At 40.8% G+C, this 19,359-nt stretch overlaps 1 protein-coding gene across 2 annotated transcripts; it reads left to right on the top strand.

Annotated features, from left to right (window-relative positions):
* The first annotated feature begins 6,437 nt into the window (after positions 1 to 6,437).
* Positions 6,438 to 18,685, top strand: LOC123136963 (uncharacterized). 2 transcript variants are annotated; one of them, XM_044556490.1, is made up of 13 exons: positions 6,438 to 6,606; positions 6,686 to 7,040; positions 7,400 to 7,487; positions 8,409 to 8,507; positions 12,454 to 13,670; positions 13,753 to 13,782; positions 14,124 to 14,267; positions 14,341 to 14,505; positions 14,607 to 14,756; positions 14,861 to 15,021; positions 15,856 to 17,074; positions 17,229 to 18,149; positions 18,242 to 18,685. In XM_044556490.1, the coding sequence occupies exons 5-12, from the start codon at positions 12,504 to 12,506 to the stop codon at positions 17,976 to 17,978; spliced, it is 3,786 nt and encodes a 1,261-aa protein (XP_044412425.1). In that variant the 5' UTR covers positions 6,438 to 6,606; positions 6,686 to 7,040; positions 7,400 to 7,487; positions 8,409 to 8,507; positions 12,454 to 12,503; the 3' UTR covers positions 17,979 to 18,149; positions 18,242 to 18,685. The 2 variants fall into 2 exon arrangements, with proteins under 2 accessions (XP_044412425.1, XP_044412424.1); XM_044556489.1 differs by having other exon boundaries at positions 18,236 to 18,685.
* Positions 18,686 to 19,359: the final 674 nt, after the last annotated feature.

The following is a 19,359-nucleotide window of genomic DNA, read 5'->3' as shown; positions in this document are numbered from 1 at the left end:
AGAGCTAGAAGCACTCATGTTGCTTTAATGGTCAAAGTCAGAGTGGAAGAGATGCGAGATGTGCCTATTAGCATTGTGGTAGGAGAATCTGATGATCCAAATACTGAATCTTGGACTATTCCAGTGGTTATAGTCCAGCAAGAGGTTTTGGGAGGTGGCCCACCTGATGAAGACCCTGTTGCTGTTGATGGAAATCCTCATCCACAGCCTGCTAATGATTTCTACCATCCAAATCAGCTAAATCACTTTGTTGGGCCAATCCAGGAGCATCAAGCACATGATCTTATGGATGGTAATCCTCAAGGCTTTCACCAGCAGGCCATTCAGTAGGCTGAGGAAAATTTAGAACCAGAGGAGGAGGAGGAGGATATGCCAGGTTAGGGACATTAGGCAATGCTTGCTAAAGTGGATGAACTTGTTGATCAAGAACTAGAGGGGGTGAATTTATGGAGATGGCTGGTCTCTTTCAACCTCTCGATGAACCCCAAGAATTGGCAAACTTCCTAGATATGGTCCCTCACAGTGAGCTCACTCTGTTAGTGGGTTCAAACGGAGTGGAAATTGAGCAGCAGATGGATTTGGACTTTCAGTTGGTGGAAGAAATCAATTTAAATCTCATGGGCCAGGCCCAGGAGGAGCTACCCAACCTCAACTTGGCTATCGGGCCTCTTCCAGCCCAGCATCCTCCTTTGCAGGACTTGGGCCACCAAGATTATTTGCCCAATATTCCAGCCCAACAACCTCTTTTACAGGACTTGGGCCACCAAGATAATTTGCCTAATATTCCAGCTCCATTTGAGCCTCTGGTTTTTATCAATCTGTTATCTCCAATGCTTCAAGGAAACTCATCAGGTTTTGATCTCAACCAAGCCTTGCCTCAATCTCCAGGACAAAAATAATCTTTTCTGCAGTCAGAATATTCAGGAATAGTTAGGTTTGCTTGTATTCAGAGAGTCTGTAGATGAAGATGGAAATCTCTTTGATTTAAACCTTGCTGATGGAGATGACCTAGTGATTCAGCTTGCCTGTCCAGATGAAATGTAACTTGCTCTTCTGAGATTAGCAGCTCTAAATTATTGATTACTCTTTAGATGCATCATCTAAGCCATACTCTGACTCAAAGAGTAAAGACACTTCCTCCAACTCTTCCACTAACTGTTCTGCCCCTCCTGGTTTCAATATTAAAGGTAAATATTTACCTATTTATACTGCAACTTCAGTGGATCAGAGTTTTGCTAGTGAGGATGCTTGGGACAAGCATTTCTCTCATGCTTCTGAGGGTTCAGCAAAGGCTCAGGTACCTCTTCAATGGGCTGATTTCATTTGCAATGGTCTTTTAACTCCTGATAAGTTTGATTGGGCAAGAATGTTCCTGCAATCTCCTATGTGGCACATTATACATGAAGGGAACCAACATGAAAGAATATTTACCTTCTTTGTTCCTAAATCCTGTCCACTGACTGAGCTTCCTCTATGCTCACAAATGATAGACAGCAGGGGAGAGGAAACCAGCATAGCTGCCTCTGAGGAGCCCATCTTCTCCAGACCGTGTGCCATAAAAGGAAAGAGAAAGGACATGCTGCCAATTGTTGAATCGGAGGTAAGAAGAAGTGAAAGGCTACTACACCTCAATAAAGGTTTCAAAAAGAAAACTTGTCAGGACAGTAATTGCATGGCTTGTTCCTCAAAGCCCCCTATTTACAGCACCAAAGTTATTAAAAACCTAAATACCTCTTATTGCAAGGTGGACCCCAAGGTGTGCTCTGAGGAAAATCTGCTGCAGAAGAAAGCAAAGAAGGGGGGAAAGCAACCTACATGGAAGGACTAGAAGTGAAGAGCTAGATTAAGAGATTTGACTGTAGCAAGCTTCTTTTTGGGAATAGTTTTTGCATCTCTGTAATGATGGTGTTTTCCTTTGCTATGTCACTCCAGAAATGTGTGTGGGTTTATCATATGTATGCTGGCAGTAAGATTCTATCTGTAGGGGATTGTTCCTCAGACTTTGATCTGTTATGCTTGAGGGGAGAGCATGTTGCCCACAATTGCTGTCTCTCTGTCTTTTTATCTAGTCATGAATAGAGCCTGGAATATCTTAAGCTGGAATATCAGGGGTATTAACTCTAGTGATAAGTGGTTGGCCATTTCAAATAAAATAGATGAATCTAATTGCTCTGTCATCTGTTTGCAAGAGACAAAAAGAGAGGTTTTTGACAGCTCATATATATAAAAATTCTGTCCCATGAGAATCAATAAATTTGATTACTTGCCATCTGTGGGAGCTTCGGGGGGCTTGCTCATTACTTGGAATGAAAACATGTTTCAAGGAGAGTGTTTATTCAAAAATGATTTCTCAATTTCCATGAGATTTATCTCTGTCCAAACTGGGGATTCTTGGGTCCTAATCAATATTTATGGGCCTTGTGATAATGAGGGGAGACATAATTCTGGATTGGTTCAACAATATTCAAATGCCCTTAGAAACAGACTGGTTAATTACTGGAGATTTCAATTACATAAGATATCCTTCAAACAAGAACATGGGACAAGGAGATATCCACAATATGATGCAATTTAATGAAGCCATCAGCAATCTTGCCTTGGTTGAAATTCCTCTTAAGGGCAGAAGTTTCACTTGGAGTAATATGCAGCAAGCCCCATTACTGGAAAAAATTGACTGGGTTTTTACTTCTGAGAGTTGGTCCACAAAGTATCCCAATACTATGGCTCTTCCACTATCCAAACCAGTTTTTGATCATTGCCCATGCGTCATCTCCATTAGAACTTCCATCCCAAAGCCTCAAATTTTTATATTTGAAAACTACTGGCTTCGGCATCATGACTTCAAGGACATAGTTGAAGAGAACTGGAATCAGTCTTTATCTGAAAGTGATAGTGCAAAACTGATTACTGCTAAGTTTAAAAGGCTAAGGAAAAGGCTCAAGATTTGGAGCAAGTCCATTTCCAATTTGGCTGGTTCCATTCAGGCAACAAATAATGTTATCATGATGTGGGATCAATTTGAGGAGTACAGACAGCTTAGTGACACTAAACAAAATGGTAGAGATATGCTCAAGGAACATCTCTTAAAGCTACTTTCCTTCCAGAGAATTTATTGGAGACAGAGGGCCACTATCAGATGGGTCAAATTTGGAGATGAAAATTCAAAAAAATTCCAAGCAAAGGCCATAATCAAATACAGGCACAACTACATTCAATCCCCTGCAAGATGATCTTGGAAATGAGCATACTAAGCACTCTGCAAAGGCCTCAATCCTCAAGAAATCTTGTAAGGACAGACTGGGCAAAAAGGAAAGTACTTCTGGCCCTTTAAACTTGATTGGCCTCATCACAAGAATAGATGGCCTGCAAGATCTGGAAGCACCCTTCACTACAAAAGAAATTGATGAAGTAATCAAGCAGCTTCCCACAAATAAAGCACCAGGCCCTGATGGTTTCAATGGAGATTTTATAAGAGCCTGCTGGAGCATTATTGCTGCTGATTTTTACAAGTTGATCGAGGATTTCTATCAGGGTTCAATCTCACTTCAAAGTATCAATGCTTCCTTCATCACTCTAATTCCAAAGAAGGATAACCCAGTTAAAGCAAATGATTTCAGACCTATATCTTTGTTGAATTGCACTATAAAGATAATTACAAAGCTGTTGGCTAATAGATTGCAGAAGATTATCCTCCAAGTGGTACACACTAATGAATATGTTTTTATCAAAACCAGAACCATAAATGATTCCCTTGGGTGGGCATTTGAATACCTTCATCAATGCCAAAAGTCAAAATTGCCAATTGTACTACTCAAATTGGATTTTGAAAAGGCCTTTGATCTGCTCAGCCACAATACAATTCTAGACATCTTGAGGGCTAGAGGGTTTGGAGAACATGTGGATCAAAATGTTGCTCTCCTCAGGTACATCCTCGGTTTTACTTAATGGAGTTCCAGGGAAATTATTTCATTGCAGACAAGGAGTCATACAAGGAGACCATGTCTCCCCTCTACTATTTGTCCTTGTAGCTGATCTTCTGCAGTCTGTGCTAAATGAGGCAATGCATCAGGACTTAATCAGCCCATCTATACACAACCAAGCTTGCCTTGATTTCCCTGTCATTCAGTATGCTGATGACACAATTTTAGTGCTTCCCGCTGATGCCAGACAATTGTCTCATGTCAAAAACCTTATCTTGCATTACTCTGAGTCTACTGGGCTTAAAGTAAATTATGAAAAATCCTTCATGGTGCCCATAAATGTGACAGATGCACATATGGATATCCTTCTTAATATCATGGGATGCAAGCAGGGTCAATTTCCATTCACTTACCTTGGCCTACCTCTGGGAACTACTAAGCCAAAGATTGAGGATTTTAATCCCATGATGTGAAGGATAGAAAGAAGGCTCACAAGATGTTCAACTATGCTCTCTTATGATGGCAGATTAATTCTTATTAAGTCTGTCTTTGCTGCCTTGCCAATCTTCTTCATGTGCACCTTGGCACTACCTATGGGTGTAATGGATCAGATAATTAAGTATTTGAGGAACTTTCTTTGGAGAAAATTTGGCATGGAGGACAGTGGAACAACTCTGATTGCCTGGTCAAAAGTCTGTCAGCCAAAAAAGTATGGAGGCCTGGGTATTTTGGATATTGCTCTCCACAATAAAGCTTTGCTCGTGAAAAATCTACTCAAATTCTTCAACAAAGATGATATCCCTTGGGTAAATCTCATTTGGGAGAAATATTATCAAACAGAGGCACCAAGGGGTAAGGTTGAGGGCTCCTTCTGGTGGAAGACTCACATCTCACTCATGGAGAGATTAAGCTTTTGAGCAGCTGCACCATTGGATCTGGGCACTCTGTTCTGTTCTGGAAAGACAAATGGCAAGATACAACTTTGCAACAAGCTCTTCCACATCTATACTCCTTTGCCATCAATGAGGATCAAACTATGCATCACTTTTTGGAAAACCATGATTGGACATATCATTTCCACCTCCCTTGACCAATTTAATCAACTGGCTAAACTGGTTCCACAGTTACATCTTCATAGAAATGATAGTTGGACAATCAGGGGATCTGTTGGTAAAACTTATGCTATTCATATCTACAACCAAATGGTGGAGCATAAAGAAGAGCACCCAATCTTTCATATCATCTGGAGTAGTTCTAGTAGGCTAAAGCACAAATTTTTCTTCTAGCTGGTGGCACATTGTAGAATCAACACCAGACCGCTTCTTGGTAGAAAGGGAATGCACCTAGATGACCCTTTCTGTCCAAATTGCAACCTACAAGCAGAGGAGACAACCATGCATCTGCTTTGGGACTAAATATCTTGATGGTCAGCAAGTACCCGCGAGCACCAAATATTGTGTCCCTTAATAAACATATCTTCCCAATATTTCCCTAACTTTTAATTATTATATGTGATAATGTATTCGTAAAATGGGGTGGGCATGAATATTAAACTATGACTGTAACAATAAACAACAAGTAATTATAATTGGTGCTCATTTGGAAAAAATGTAATCGGTGCTACAAACAACAATTGATTTAAAGAAAGCATCCAACAACTTCCAGTCGGTGCAACACAACACCAGTTGATTAAAAAAAGCAGTAGCAACAGGCACCCCCACCGAGAGCTATCTCACCTCCCCCCTTATCCACACGTTGCCATTCCTCCTCCTCACCACCCAACGCCGCTCCAATTATTTCAGTTATTATTATAATATTCTTTATTCTATGTTATTTTTGCATTGCATCTTGGCATCATGCGATCATGTTCTTATATAATCTAGAGCATCCTAAAAACTAGGAACATTTTCAGAAATTTATTTGAGGCCTCCTATTTTATTTTTGTTGTTTTTCTCAATTCCACTCCAACCTTCCCCACAATCCCATGCCTTTTCTATTTCAATCTTGTCCTCCAAAAATTTTGCTCATCACTGCGGGAATTCTCTAATTCCTGGCAGACAGAGAGGAACATCAGTATATGAGGACACCATTCTTGCAATGAGATGCTTGCCAAAACCTTTTGCTGCGGAAATAGTTCTGTTGGGCTGCTGGAACATCTGGATTCAGAGAAATGGGAAAGTTTTCAGGTCTCTCCCTCACACCATTCAATCGTGGGGATTTCATCTTAAACAGAATTTCAGTCTCCTTCGTCGTAGAATTAAGAATAAGTTTCAATCTATGGTTAAGCAATAACATGTAATATGATGTTTTCTTTTCCTAGATCAGCATTGGCTGAGCCTCAAAAGAAAACGTTGGCCCCCTCTGAGATTTGTACCATTTCTTTTTAATATATTTACCATAGAACAATTGTTCTACGGTGTTGGGGTTAAAAAAAAACAGGTTTTTCTCGTAGCCGGCCCACCTTCATCTGGTCAAAGCACGGACGATCCAGATCTGACGGTTTGACGCGTCCCAGACTCCCAGTTCATCCCCGGCCAGCCACGGCCCGCGGAAGCCCGGTTCTAGCCCTCTCGAGCGCTCCAAGCCCATCCGCTCGAGCCGCGCGCCTCGCGCTCACCCGAGCTCCCGAGCGCCTCCTGGATTCTGGGCGAGTTGCCTCGCGGAAGCAACTGCTCCGCCGACACCGGTAAGGACCACCGCCAGCCCTCTCCTTCTTCCTTCTTCCCTCTCTCTTGGCTCTCTCAGACGCCGCCGCCGCCCTGCAGGAACCCGCAAGCTCCGCCCTGACTCTGGCGAGAGGAGCCGCCGTCCCGCGCGTCCGGCGCTGACCGATTTGAGCTCCGCTGCGCCGGATCTGCACCTTCTCCGGCCGCCAGCGCCGGATCTGCACCTTCTCCGCCGCCTGGATCCGCCGCGGACCGCCACCGAGCCGGCCATCTGCTCCGACCCCGGGCAGCTGCGCCGCTGCAGCCTTCCCTCGCGTCGGCGGCCGCCCCGCATCGCCCTGCTCGCTGCCGATCCAGCCACGTGGGCCAGCATCGTCCGCAGCCCCGCCCAACCGCCGCTCGCTCGTGGGCCGTGCCTTCTCCAGCCGTCCCCAGCCATTCCAAGGCCCCTCTGGTGAGACGCCCCAGCTCCTCTCTCTCTCTCTCTCTCTCTCTCTCTCTCTCTCTCTCTCTTCCATGTTGGTCAGCGGAGCGTAGGATAGGTTTGTTCGCCTGGTGGCGCTGTATAACGAGATGCGCGTAGGTTAGTTGGGCAGCAGTCTCTGTTTCGGCCCAGTTTCCGTTTAGGCCGAGTTATTTCTCTGTTAATTGCTGTTTTACAGAGAACCCTCTATCTGTTTTGTAACGACCACCGGGCATCTAGTGAAACAAATCATGTGACCATCAAGCCACCTGACTCTGCCCGATGATCATTGATAAAATGACACGAGCAATTTGCATTCCACTGTTCTTACATTTTTTATATCATTGCAGGCAAATCTTCAACGGTGGATTCCCTTGGGGCATCTTCTGCGATCACTTCTGGGAGCATGGCGAAGGTAGCTGTTGGGCTAAGACAGGGGTACAACTCTAACTTCACTTAACAGATAACATGCATTAATTTTTTTGTGCAACAAACTTGCATTACAGTTAACGTTAACTGTGTTTGGTTTTCATCTAAAAAAACTATGTTCGCTTTCACAATGATATTTAGCTTTTACGAAATAACGGCTCGCTAGTTAATCCTTGCTTGAAATAAAATTATCAAATAATGTTATGGACCAAGTATTTGTTAGATTGTGAAACCTACAAACTAGCTAAATTATTTTTACCCTGGTCCATGCTAAACGCTGTCAACCTCTGTAAACAGGGATAAGTTAGCTAAGCAATCCTGCATGATCACACTCGACTGTGCGTGCAAGTTGTAATTGACGTTGCATCTATATGACGTCATCAAACTATCTATGATGAACCTAATTAAACTTACTTTGTTATGTTTCGACCTACTGACTTGAACAACGGCCATTTACTTTGGCAAGTTCTTCTGTTTACCATGAATACTATTTAATAGAAATCAAACCAAATTTATGATTTTACATGTTACACTGTACATTAAAAGGTGTTTGACTTAGGACAAACTCAGAAATTCATGAATTTAAGGGCACCAAGTTTTTTTATGGGAATAAAAAATGGATACAAGCTGTTCAATTGTTAAGGGCAACAATTTGGAAGGATTAGTTTGGGTTTTCGCCGGCTGTTCTGTTCCGGTTTCGTGTGGAGGAAGATGGGTGACTGAAAAAATGAGAGAGAAAGAGGGCTTGTTTATCCATTCCTCAGAATGTTTTTAAACCAGGCTGAAGAAATTCAAACGAGTTGTCCAAATTTTTTTAATCCCTGAGAAAATTCAAATAACAATAATTGATTATTATTTATTCCAGTAATCATTGTAAATGACACCAACAATTTGTATTCCACTGTTCTTACATTTTTTTAATCATTGCAGGCAACTTTACTGCTACCAATCCCATTGCATCAACTTCTGGGAGCGTGGCCCAGGAAGATGCTGGTTCTTTTACTGGACTAGTTGCTGCGCTTAAATCGGGTATGTTATGATGAACATCAGCTGTGTTCCCTATCTAGTTTTTATGAAATAATGGCTCACTAGTTTATCTTTGCTTGCATTAAACTATCATGTTATGGACCATGTATTTGTTAGATCGACAGTCGGAACCATATTTGTAAAGTTGTCAAATTACAACAAAAGTGTACTGACAAAGATATTACTTGAAGCTGGTTCATAATTACTCATCACTCTGTGCTGTTCTCCTTTCTACATGTGATTGTAATAATTCAATTCTAGTTCAAACTGCCATCCACTTATGCATATTTTCAGGGTTATTAGATACTTGCGGATGCCATCTCCTTGGCCTGCCTCGCCTCCTCCTCACCTCTCCCCTCCTGCCTCCCACTGCCGCCCCCATCTTTACCACCCCACTTTAGCTCTGTATGCACACAACCACCAATAGCCCAGGGAATAGAAAATCCACAAGGAAACGGGAGTAAGCAGTAGGACCTTTGTAGGGAGCAGGCAGGGATGCAAGTAACAGGAATGGGACGAGGAATGCGCCGGGGCTGCTGGGGAGGGAGGCGCCAGCGAGTGGCGTGCGAGGCTGGCCATTCCATTTTCTTGCTTCCTATTGGAAGGAGGTTTTAGGCTTTTAGCCGTAGCTTTATCCCCATCTTGTACCCATCTCTACAATTAGCTAAGGGAAAGTGACACTTCTATATTCTAATTTACCAACCTGAAGTCCATCTAAAATAATCTCCAACACGATTTTGGCATTCTCCATAAGTTAAAACTGTGAAGCTTACTCCCTCGACGAAACAAGAGCACCAGTTGGCAATTGCCGTGGCTAATCAGTAGCTCCGTGCCGATCAGGTGTTAATCCTCACACAAATACTTTTGATAGAAGCTGCTGGGCTTGGTGCCACCCTTCTGGCTCCTCCGGATAAAATTTGTCATTCAGATAAAAAGGGCAGCCCGGTGCATGTAGCTCCCACTTGCGCAGGGTCCGGGGAAGGGTCCAACCACTTTGGGTCTATTGTACACAGTCTTTCCAACATTTCTGTAAGAGTCTGTTTCCAGGACTTGAACCCGTGACCTCATGGTCACAAGGCAGCAGCTTTACCACTGCGCCAAGGCTCCCCTTCATAAAATTTGTCATTCAGATAATTTTGTAAATTGGTAGCCTCTGGCTGAACTTTTGAGCCTTGTTCTTTGAAAGCTGGTATAAAGTGTCGTGATATTGCATCTAGAATTTTCATGAACTGCAATCCATATTTCTCGTGAGGTTCAAAACTAGCTATCTAGAAACAGCACAATATTGGTTAGCTACATGGATGTCATACAGACATACACACATAGTCAGACACAAAGCACGTAATTCATGGTGCAGGTTTCTACCTTGAGGAAAGCATGAAAAGCAAAATCAGTGGCTGTGATGGCTGGGGGAGTATTGAGGGACATTGCAAGCCATTTCAGTCCCTTGTCTAAACCATGTGGATGTGGGGATTTGATCATTTGCCCTGTTTTACTTTGCACTTTGATAATTTGCTAATTTGCCACACAGGAAGGTAGCGAATTATCAAAGTGCAAAGAAAAAGGGACATATGATCAAATTCACCTGTGGATGCCGCATATCCTTTATTTCTGTCCGTAGAGAAAGTTACGCAGTCATATTTTTGTTCTATTGCAAAACAATAGTTTGTTGAACAGAAGTCTTTTATTTGAATAATGTGATGATGTAGAACATTGTATGTAATAACTTATCAAGGTTTATCATATGGTTTCATAGCACAAGCTATGGCAAAATGTAACTTCTATTTTATGTGTGGTGTATATCACTGCTGAAATTAAAAATAGCTATATAATAATGTTGGCTGTTACGTGCTGAATTAAAAATAACTATATAGTAATGTTGGCCTCTTTAACTAGCAGGTATATAGTAATGGTGGCCGTTACATATTGAAATAGCACTAACATCATACTCCCTCTGTTCAGAATTACTTGTCGCAGAAATGGATGTATCTAGAACTAAAAATACGTCTAGATACATCCATTTCTGCGACGAGTAATTCGGGACGGGGGGAGTAGCAAATTGTAGGGATCAATTCACTCAGTAATGACCAATGAGTAGTACTCTGTAAAACAAACAAAAAACTCTACCTGATTACATGACATATCCACAAGCAAACACCAAATTTCCAAAGGTTTGCCCTTTCGATTTCAACTATTGACTATTAAAATCATCCGCCAAGCGATAATTGTTGAACTGTACAGTATTGAGTAGAAGTTCAATATGTGAGAAAATGAATGACAACACATAGGAATCTAAAATTTAGTAGAATGCCAAAAAATTCCAAGGCAGGAACGACTGAGCACCCTTAAAGATAGTTAGATAGCAAGTACTCTAGGTAGTAAAATACCTTCTAAACTAATTGAATGTTATTATCCGCTCCTGCTCTGTTGCTTCTATAAATGATGTAGGCTCATACTATTCGAAGTGCTCTTTATGTATTATGTGTGTCGTATAAGAAACAAAATACTAGAGCGTATAGAGTAAAGTTAATTCACTCCATTCATAGTAACTCCCTGAATTAAAAATAACTACTCCCTCCGTCCGGAATTACTTGTCGGAGAAATGGATGTATATAGACATATTTTAGTTTTAGATACATCCATTTTTATCTTTTTTCGCGATAAGTAATTCCGGACGGAGGGAGTATATAGTAATGTTGGCTTCTTTAACTAGTACTCCCTCCATTTCCTAAATATAAGTCTTTTTAGAGATTTCAATATGGATTACATACGGATGTATATAGACGTAGTTTACAGTGTAGATTCACTCATTTTGCTTTGTATGTAATCCATATTGAAATATCTAAAAGACTTATATTTAGGAACGGAGGGAGTATATAGTAATGTTGGTCGTTGCATATTGAAATAGCACTAACATAATAGCAAATTGTAGGGATCAGTTCACTCAGTAATGACCAATGAGTAGTACACTCTGTAAAACAAACAAAAAACTCTACCTTAGTAGGGACTAGCATGACATATCCACAAGCAAACACCAAATTTCCAAAGGTTTGTCCTTCCAATTGCGACTATTGACTATTAAAATCATCCCCAAGAGATAACACACAAACTATTGAACTGTACAGCATTGAGTAGAAGTTCAATATGTGAGCAAATGAACGACAACACATAGGAATCCAAAATTTAGTAGAATGCCAAAAAATTCCTAGCCAGGAACGACGGAGCACCCTTAAAGATAGTTATTCCCTCCGTAAACTAATATAAGAGCATTTAGAACACTAAAGTAGTGACCTAAACGCTCTTATATTAGTTTACAGAGGGAGTAGATAGCAAGTACTTTTGAATGTTATTATCCTCTCCTGCTCTGTTACTTCTATAAATGTGCAAGCTCATACTATTCAAAGTGCTCTTTATTTATTATTATGTGTGTCGTATAAGAAACAAAATACTAGAGCGTACAAAGTTAAGTTAATTCACTCCATTCGTAACTCCCTGTTCGCTACGGAAAATTTCAGGATTGTGGTCTCGAACACACAACCTTCTAAAGAAAATTTTGTACCACCATTGCGACCTTCCGTATACAAATTCATGTCCTGCTCTGTTGCTTGTATAAATGTGTAGGCTCATACTGTTCAAAATGCTCTTTATTTATTACATGCGTCGTATAAGAAACAAAATACTAGACTGTACAAAATACTTGTAGCATACAAATTCATCAGTAATTAAGGGTTACTATCTCTAGCAGCAAGAATTTAGTGATGCTATTGCAACCGCCGGGATCGTTACAACATAAGTAAGGTAGCGGGGCAGGTGAGGGAGAGAGCAATTAGGTAAACAATAGTAGTAGAGTTTTAAAATGTCTGGTAACACCGTAGGTATTTTTAATACTTGTTTGTGTATTTCTTGCTTTTAATACTAAACAACAACTCATGTTTCAATTTGTCTGCAGATGCTAAAAGGTGTGTGGTGGGAATTGATCTGAACAGTGATGTCTTCAGCATGGCCATGATACCCGCAGATAAAGTACAATCTCGAATGGTGAACATCACAGAGACTCTTACAACAATAAAATATCAAAGGTTGATTGGGAAAGTTGCTAATAAGCAGGAGAAACACTTTTCCAATATTATGAAGGTTATTGGGAAAAATTTATCTGATCTCCGATCTGATCCGGATCTGCTTTCTTTGCTCACTCTGGATCGCATAACTAAGCTCCTTCATGTGGATATTCCAATCTTTGGAAAGGAATACCAATTCACTCCGACACACATTTTAGCAATGTTATTATCAGATTTTAAAGCTATGGCAGAGGCAGCTGTTGATATGGATGCTATCGTTGATGAGTTCTGCATTGGCATCCCTGGCTATTTCACCAAATCCCAGCAGATAGCTGTGCTTCAGGCCGCTGATATCGCCGGCCTGAATGTTTCAGTATTCAGTGCGACCACAGCGATTGCTTTGATGCATGCAGTACGTGGAGGAGGGAGTGATCAAGAACAAAAGGTTGCTTTTGTCGATGTGACTGATTCTGCCATGCAGGTTTGCATAGTTGTTTTGGAGAAGCGAGCAAAGCCTGATCCGAAACAATCCCAGACTGCTGCTCCTCGACCCCAAGCTAAGCGAATACTTGAAGTCTTGTCATATTCGTATGACCTCTTGCTCAGTCAGAAAGATTTCCTTAATACTCTTGTGAAATATTTCAAAGAGAATGGCCAGAGCACTGCTAATCTGCAAGAGGATTGTCTAAATCTCATGATACAGAATAAGCAGGTTCGGTTAAAAAAACAAAGAAATAATGATGAGGAATTGGGCCAACTGATGTTTCGTAGTGAAAAAATCACAGAAGCAGAGTTCAAATGCATATGTAATCCTTTCGTGCAGCGAATGAAGGGATTACTTCAGAAGGCTATTGACAAAGATAACAGAAAATTCAGTGCTGTTTTCATTACTGGACCTGGATCACACATTTCTCCTATATATGACTGTGTTCAAGAAGTTTTTAACATGACACCAGGAGTATTAACCGGCACCACATATGAAGGTCTATCAGTGGGAGTTGCAGTGGGCTGTGCCCAAAATTGCGCCATTCAAAGCAAAAAGTTTCTTGCATGCTCCAGTGAAGATGAGAGGAGTAAATACAACATGAAAAAGCTTTTAGAATGGCAGGTATGAGGAACTCTTCTAGATTTCTAATTTTACACACGTTTAGCATCGCAAATCATTTGAAATAATTTTTCATCATATGCAGGTCAAAGACAAATGGGCTTTATCAATAAAGGTATAAAATGAGAAATGCATCCAATGCCAAGTTTTGTGTCTGCTTTCAGTGTGGTATTCAAATGGCAGATCTCAATTTGGTTAAAGTATATATGCGGGGGACTATTTAATTTATAGCTTCCTTCATACATTTCGTTGGGTACTCTGTGCATAGATGATAATTAAGTCTTCAAATATATCTCTGTTGCGCAATGTGCCTTTTATTGCCAATTTATTTTGTCAAAAATGTCATCTATGGGCCTATCTCTAGATAGGAACAAAAATGATTTTAGCTACAGTAAACGTAAATATTTTTTTTACCTATTGCTTATGGAAGAAAGTTAATTAATTATCATATTTTAGGATGAAAGGACCGAGGTTTCCATTGCTGGTACTGTTGATGGTAGAGTCGAATTGATGACTCAAGAGATCAATGATGCCCATCTTAAAGAGTGCAAGATGTTGTTGCCAAAAACAATAGAAGATATGATTTCTCACATGAAAAAGGTTTGCATGATATATTTTTTCTTCATTTTTTTGTGGAATATATAGAAATGCTCATATGAGTTCTTATTTGCAGCTCCCGGATTTCCTTAACATCCAGGAGAGTTCCATGTTAGGGAATTTAAGTTTCTTCAAGTTATTGGATGAGCAAGTAACAAAGTACTTGAAAGATGTGTTGGATGGTGGTGGCTTGGATGCTTATGAAACATATGTTCGCATTTTCTCAAATGACATTGAGCCGGTCTGTCCTTTTCAATCTCCTATCTAATTTGTTTCATCTCATTATGTCTTATTGGTAAAAATATCTACAATGGTGATGAATATGTATTGTTCTTTATGCAGGTTATAAAATGTTTCATTGAACGGAAGAATGGGCATGACACAAAACAGAGAAAGATTGATAAGCTTAAAACCATGTTCAAGGCATATACCAAATTTGTCTCTCCTGATGTTATATTATATTCTGCGATTCCGCAACCAGCAAAGACAAAGGTATTAGAACAACCACAAAAAATTCAGTTTAATTTGGAATTTCTGTATTAATGCTGGGATATGACAATATATTTTAGTTGATCATAATGTTGTTTGTTCTGCAGTTCAACGAACAATGTGACATGGTACGCCAAAGGTTCAATTCTACTAATGCTGTTCATCAAAAGAAGAAATCAAAAGCTTACGTTCCTGATGAATTTAATGCTGAACTAGATAGCATGATTGAAGAGCTTAATGATGCCTATAAGGAAACACTTGCAAAATGGTAATTAACTCTCGATCTGTATGAACTGTAGCTTGTCCAAAAGTTGGAGATTTTTTTGTAACTTACCAACCCCTTCTCTTTTTCGTAAGACTGAGTTATAGGTAGGGCCAAAAAAAGGCACAAAAAAAGAGTCAAATCGCACCATCTCTATAATAAGTAGATGCCTTTTTTTCTCCTGAGGTTGTCGGAATTATTCTCAATAAAAATATTGGCTACAATTGAGGAGGTCTTATCAATGAAATTTCCATTTACACGGGATCTAGGCATAAGCCTTATTTCTATTTTGGCATTTTCGATTTCAGGGCTTTTAGCCCCGGTTAGTGAAGGATCAAAGAAGCTTTCTAGTTATGAATCGGGTATAGAACCCATGGGAAGGGCTTGGGTACAATTCCGAATAAGCTATTATGTGTTTGCGCTCGTTTTTGTTGTTTTTTGATGTGGAAACCGTCTCTCTATACCCTTGGGCAATGAGTTTCGACTTATTGGGTGTATCCGTTTTTATCGAAATTTTGATTTTCGTGCTTATCTTGTTAGTTTAGTTTATGCATGGCAAAAAGGAGCCTTGGAATGGTCTTAACTGAATATTTAGACAAAAAAAGAAGGAAAAGGTTATATTGAGACAGTTATGAATTTGATTGAGTTTCCCTTGACCAAACAAGTTCCAATTATGTTATTTCAACTACACCAAATGATCTTTCGAATTGGTCAAGACTCCAGTTTGCCTTTATTTCTTAAAAGGTTTGATCATATTAATGTTTAAGACCTGGTTATTTTTTTCACCTTTTATCTAACTTTACAATGAAGACTAATCAAGTTACTGTACTCCGGAAGCAGGAAACCAAAAAAAGTGAAATTATACTACAACATCCTTCAAGATGATTATCCGGGCACCATTACGAAAATTCGTGAGACACTACTGCATCCAGAGAAAAAGAAGATTTTAGGATGTCGTCTGCTGCCTCTTCAACTTGAGCATCAGGGAGTTCCACATACATGGTTACATCTCTACTTGCAGGGCGAGAAAGATGATGCTGTAATGCTTCATGTAAAGAAGCATAATGGTTATATTATAGGTTTTGATAACAAGGAAAGACAATCGTTTGAGCTTACGATGGGAATTCAGGATGATGAATTGGCCCCTCCCAAAATCCCCAGAGCTAAATACGTGGGCTTTGGTTATGATTATATCAGCCTGCTGAAAAAGGAGATGGGATCGGAAACTACTGACATTCTGAAGTTTGTTTGTCAATTTGTACTGGATGTGACAAACTTTCTGAATTCCATACATGTGCTTTCTTATTTTGGTTGTGACCTTAATCATCGCCAGGCGTGTCCATTGTGTAGTAGTCCAAGAGCCGCCCAACGGGCAATTGTCTGCATATCTTTCATGCTGTTTGAGCCATCAAGGATTAAAGAGATTGAGAACGCCATATACAATGGTGGGTTTTTAGGCCAAGCTCTCACTGAGGTACTTATGCAGGCCATATGGCATTGGAAGGAGATGTCGGACGTGTTGCTGAGGTATGACAGACCCGAACAAAAAACTGAGATTGAATTTATTGATGCTATCAAGATTAAGGTGAATCTGCACACCGTGCAAGCAATAGCAAAATTCCTGTCTTTAATTCTCAACAGAAAGGCCAACGACACCGACAAAGTAGAAAAAAAACAGGATGACTCTGACGAGGATGGTGAACATCCTGATGATGAGGGTGAACATCCTGATGATGAGGGTGAACATCCTGATGAATATCCTGCCGGAGATGGTGATGACAACCAGTTTCCGCCCCCTTCGCCTGCAGCACCTGGCGATGGTGATGACAAGGAGAAGCAGCTGAAAGAACCACCCATGGAAGGGCGGCAACATGGCCAAACCCTTTTACACATTTTTGATGTGCGTTTTACGGGTCATAAGAAAGATCTCAGGGGCATCGTGGTTCATGAAGGGCGTGGCAGCCATGTCATCAACTCACTGAAGTACGTAGTAGGATATTGGAGATCCTCTAATGACCTGGGTCGTCAGATGCAACTTGCTGCGCATTATGTCCATAAGGTAAGCTTTTTAGGATAATGATATAGTCCTCAAAATGAATATGATTTTCTGCGCAAACATGCCCCTAGTAATTATTTTCTTATAGATAGTGAGATTTCTAAATATTGGGCTATGTTTTATCATCCAGCTGATATATGATGCTTCTGTGATGCAGCAATCTCTGAGCCTTTCTGGACCATCAGTTGCCATCTCACCGGAAGATGGATGTTCCCTCGAGTTCTTCCCCAAACGGTGGAACAAATCTGTCGCTGGTGATGATCTTGCTTTAAAAAAGAAGGATACTGTTGTCATGCGATTGGATGATGGGCGATCGTATTATAATCAACAGAGGCTCAAAGAGATTAGTCTTGGTAGCAACTCTTTGCTGGTGTCCTATGCAATCTTTACTGGAGCTGTTGAGGCGACCATGGAAATCAGTCTGCGACTGCCCCGTGAGATATTGTGCGCCCATGTACTCAACCTAAACATATGTGGCTTCATTGAAGTACAATTGACATCTCAGGATACTACGATACTGCAAGTTCATGCCCATCCAAAGCACGGCATAGTATCCAGAGACCCAATAGATGGAAAGCCTGTCCTTTTGTCAAAGCACTCGGCCCTGTCTCCAGGCACTGGAGGGTATGTCTCAATGCCCAAGCATCCAGGTCTGCTTGACCTGGTCCATTCGACCACCATAAGCGTTCCATTGGTACGACCAGTTATGGTTGTGAAGCTTGATTCTGAAATCAAGTTTAGTGGGACTCTGGCCATCCAAGATGTTGGTTGTATGGACATCGATGGCAATCTCTGCATTCCAAGAGAGGTTGACGTCAGCAGGAACGTCAAGACCAGATGGAAATCCGGCCTGTTTGGGATTGATTACCAAGTAAAAATGAATCTAGTGAACAGATTCCTTGTTTGAAGACATCACTGAGAATAGATCAGACAATTCAAAGCTATGTCTCCATGGTCTGTACCTACATGGAAGGGGAGATGCTGCTAAACGAACTGCCTTTTCCTCTACCGACTCCCTCCATTTTCAATCTTGATCAGATCAAGGCACTCACCTTAGACAACCTAGTGTCTGAGAATGGTAAGCATACCGCCCACAAGTAATACAACGGCCGGTCTTGTTGGTCGTTACTCTTGGCTTTGGCTCACATTGTTTCCTGAAACTAGGTGCAGCTCTCAGTTTTGCGGACCTGGAAATCAAGCCTCTCAAGTTGAAGGGCTACCCTACCGAGTTCCTTGTCTGCTACAGGGAGGCCATCTTTTGGCTCTACCATCAGCGAGAAGATGGGTAGCGCAGATGTGGCCCCCTGATTCTGAAGACGCCGTAGAATCGATGATCATTTAGTTGAAAGATAAAATTGTTGTTGTGTTTTGTTTCCCTGTCATCTGCCGAATGCCTCGCCCCCTTGCAGGACCAGATTTGATGCAAACGTTAGCCCCTGCCCTTGTTTTTAAGTATCAAAAATAAGGAAAGGCATGATGTTACTGTGAATTTTTGAGCTGGAAATGCAAGTAAAGCGAATCATTTCGACGGTGACCGACACATTCATGGAGATTTCAGAGTATAAATCTCATTGATCATGTCCCTAGGCAATAAAATTGTTTTGACTTGAGTTATTTTGATGGTTCTGTTTGATACTAGCTACACATAAATTCAGGGTATCTTTATATTGGAGAAGTTAAACGACCGCCATAGTTGGTAGAAAAACGGAATTACTATGTCATGGCACTACAAGTCTACAACAGTAAGAAACACAGGCATTGCTAGTACTAAGTAGTACTTGAGGTGATGAATGACACTGCTAGTCTGAACTTTTGTAGTAACCGAAGCATCCAGTAACAACTGTCCGCTATCTTATGCAATTAGTCACGAAATATGTTCAGCAGATTACTGGAGTTCACTATCCTCTGTGCCAGCAAAATTTCAGTGATTTTGTTCAAATTTTGGTAAAACTTCATTTGAATTTGGGGTTCTGTTTCGGTATGAAATTAACGAAATATTTTCCAAAATGTCTGAAATTTTGTGGGTCACAAAAATTCTCATCACGATTTTTCTCCCTGGTTCAGAGTGTAGCAGTTCACACTACGATAGAGTTAAGAGTATAGGAGTGACAAAATGTTTCAACTCAGAAATCTGAGATCATTTATCTCAACCCAGTTGTTTCAGCTTAAAATTAAGAGTAAAATTCATCTATGGTACCTGAACTTGCGTCGCGAGTTCACTTTGATCACTGTACGTAAAGAGGTTAGTCAATACGGTCACTTTGTACAGGTTGAGGTGATTATACGGT

The sequence above is a fragment of the Triticum aestivum genome, chromosome 6B, assembly GCF_018294505.1.
Source record: "Triticum aestivum cultivar Chinese Spring chromosome 6B, IWGSC CS RefSeq v2.1, whole genome shotgun sequence".
Taxonomy (NCBI): domain Eukaryota; kingdom Viridiplantae; phylum Streptophyta; class Magnoliopsida; order Poales; family Poaceae; genus Triticum; species Triticum aestivum.
Note: the sequence above shows the minus strand (reverse complement) of the source record. Positions and strands in the feature narration are given on the sequence as shown.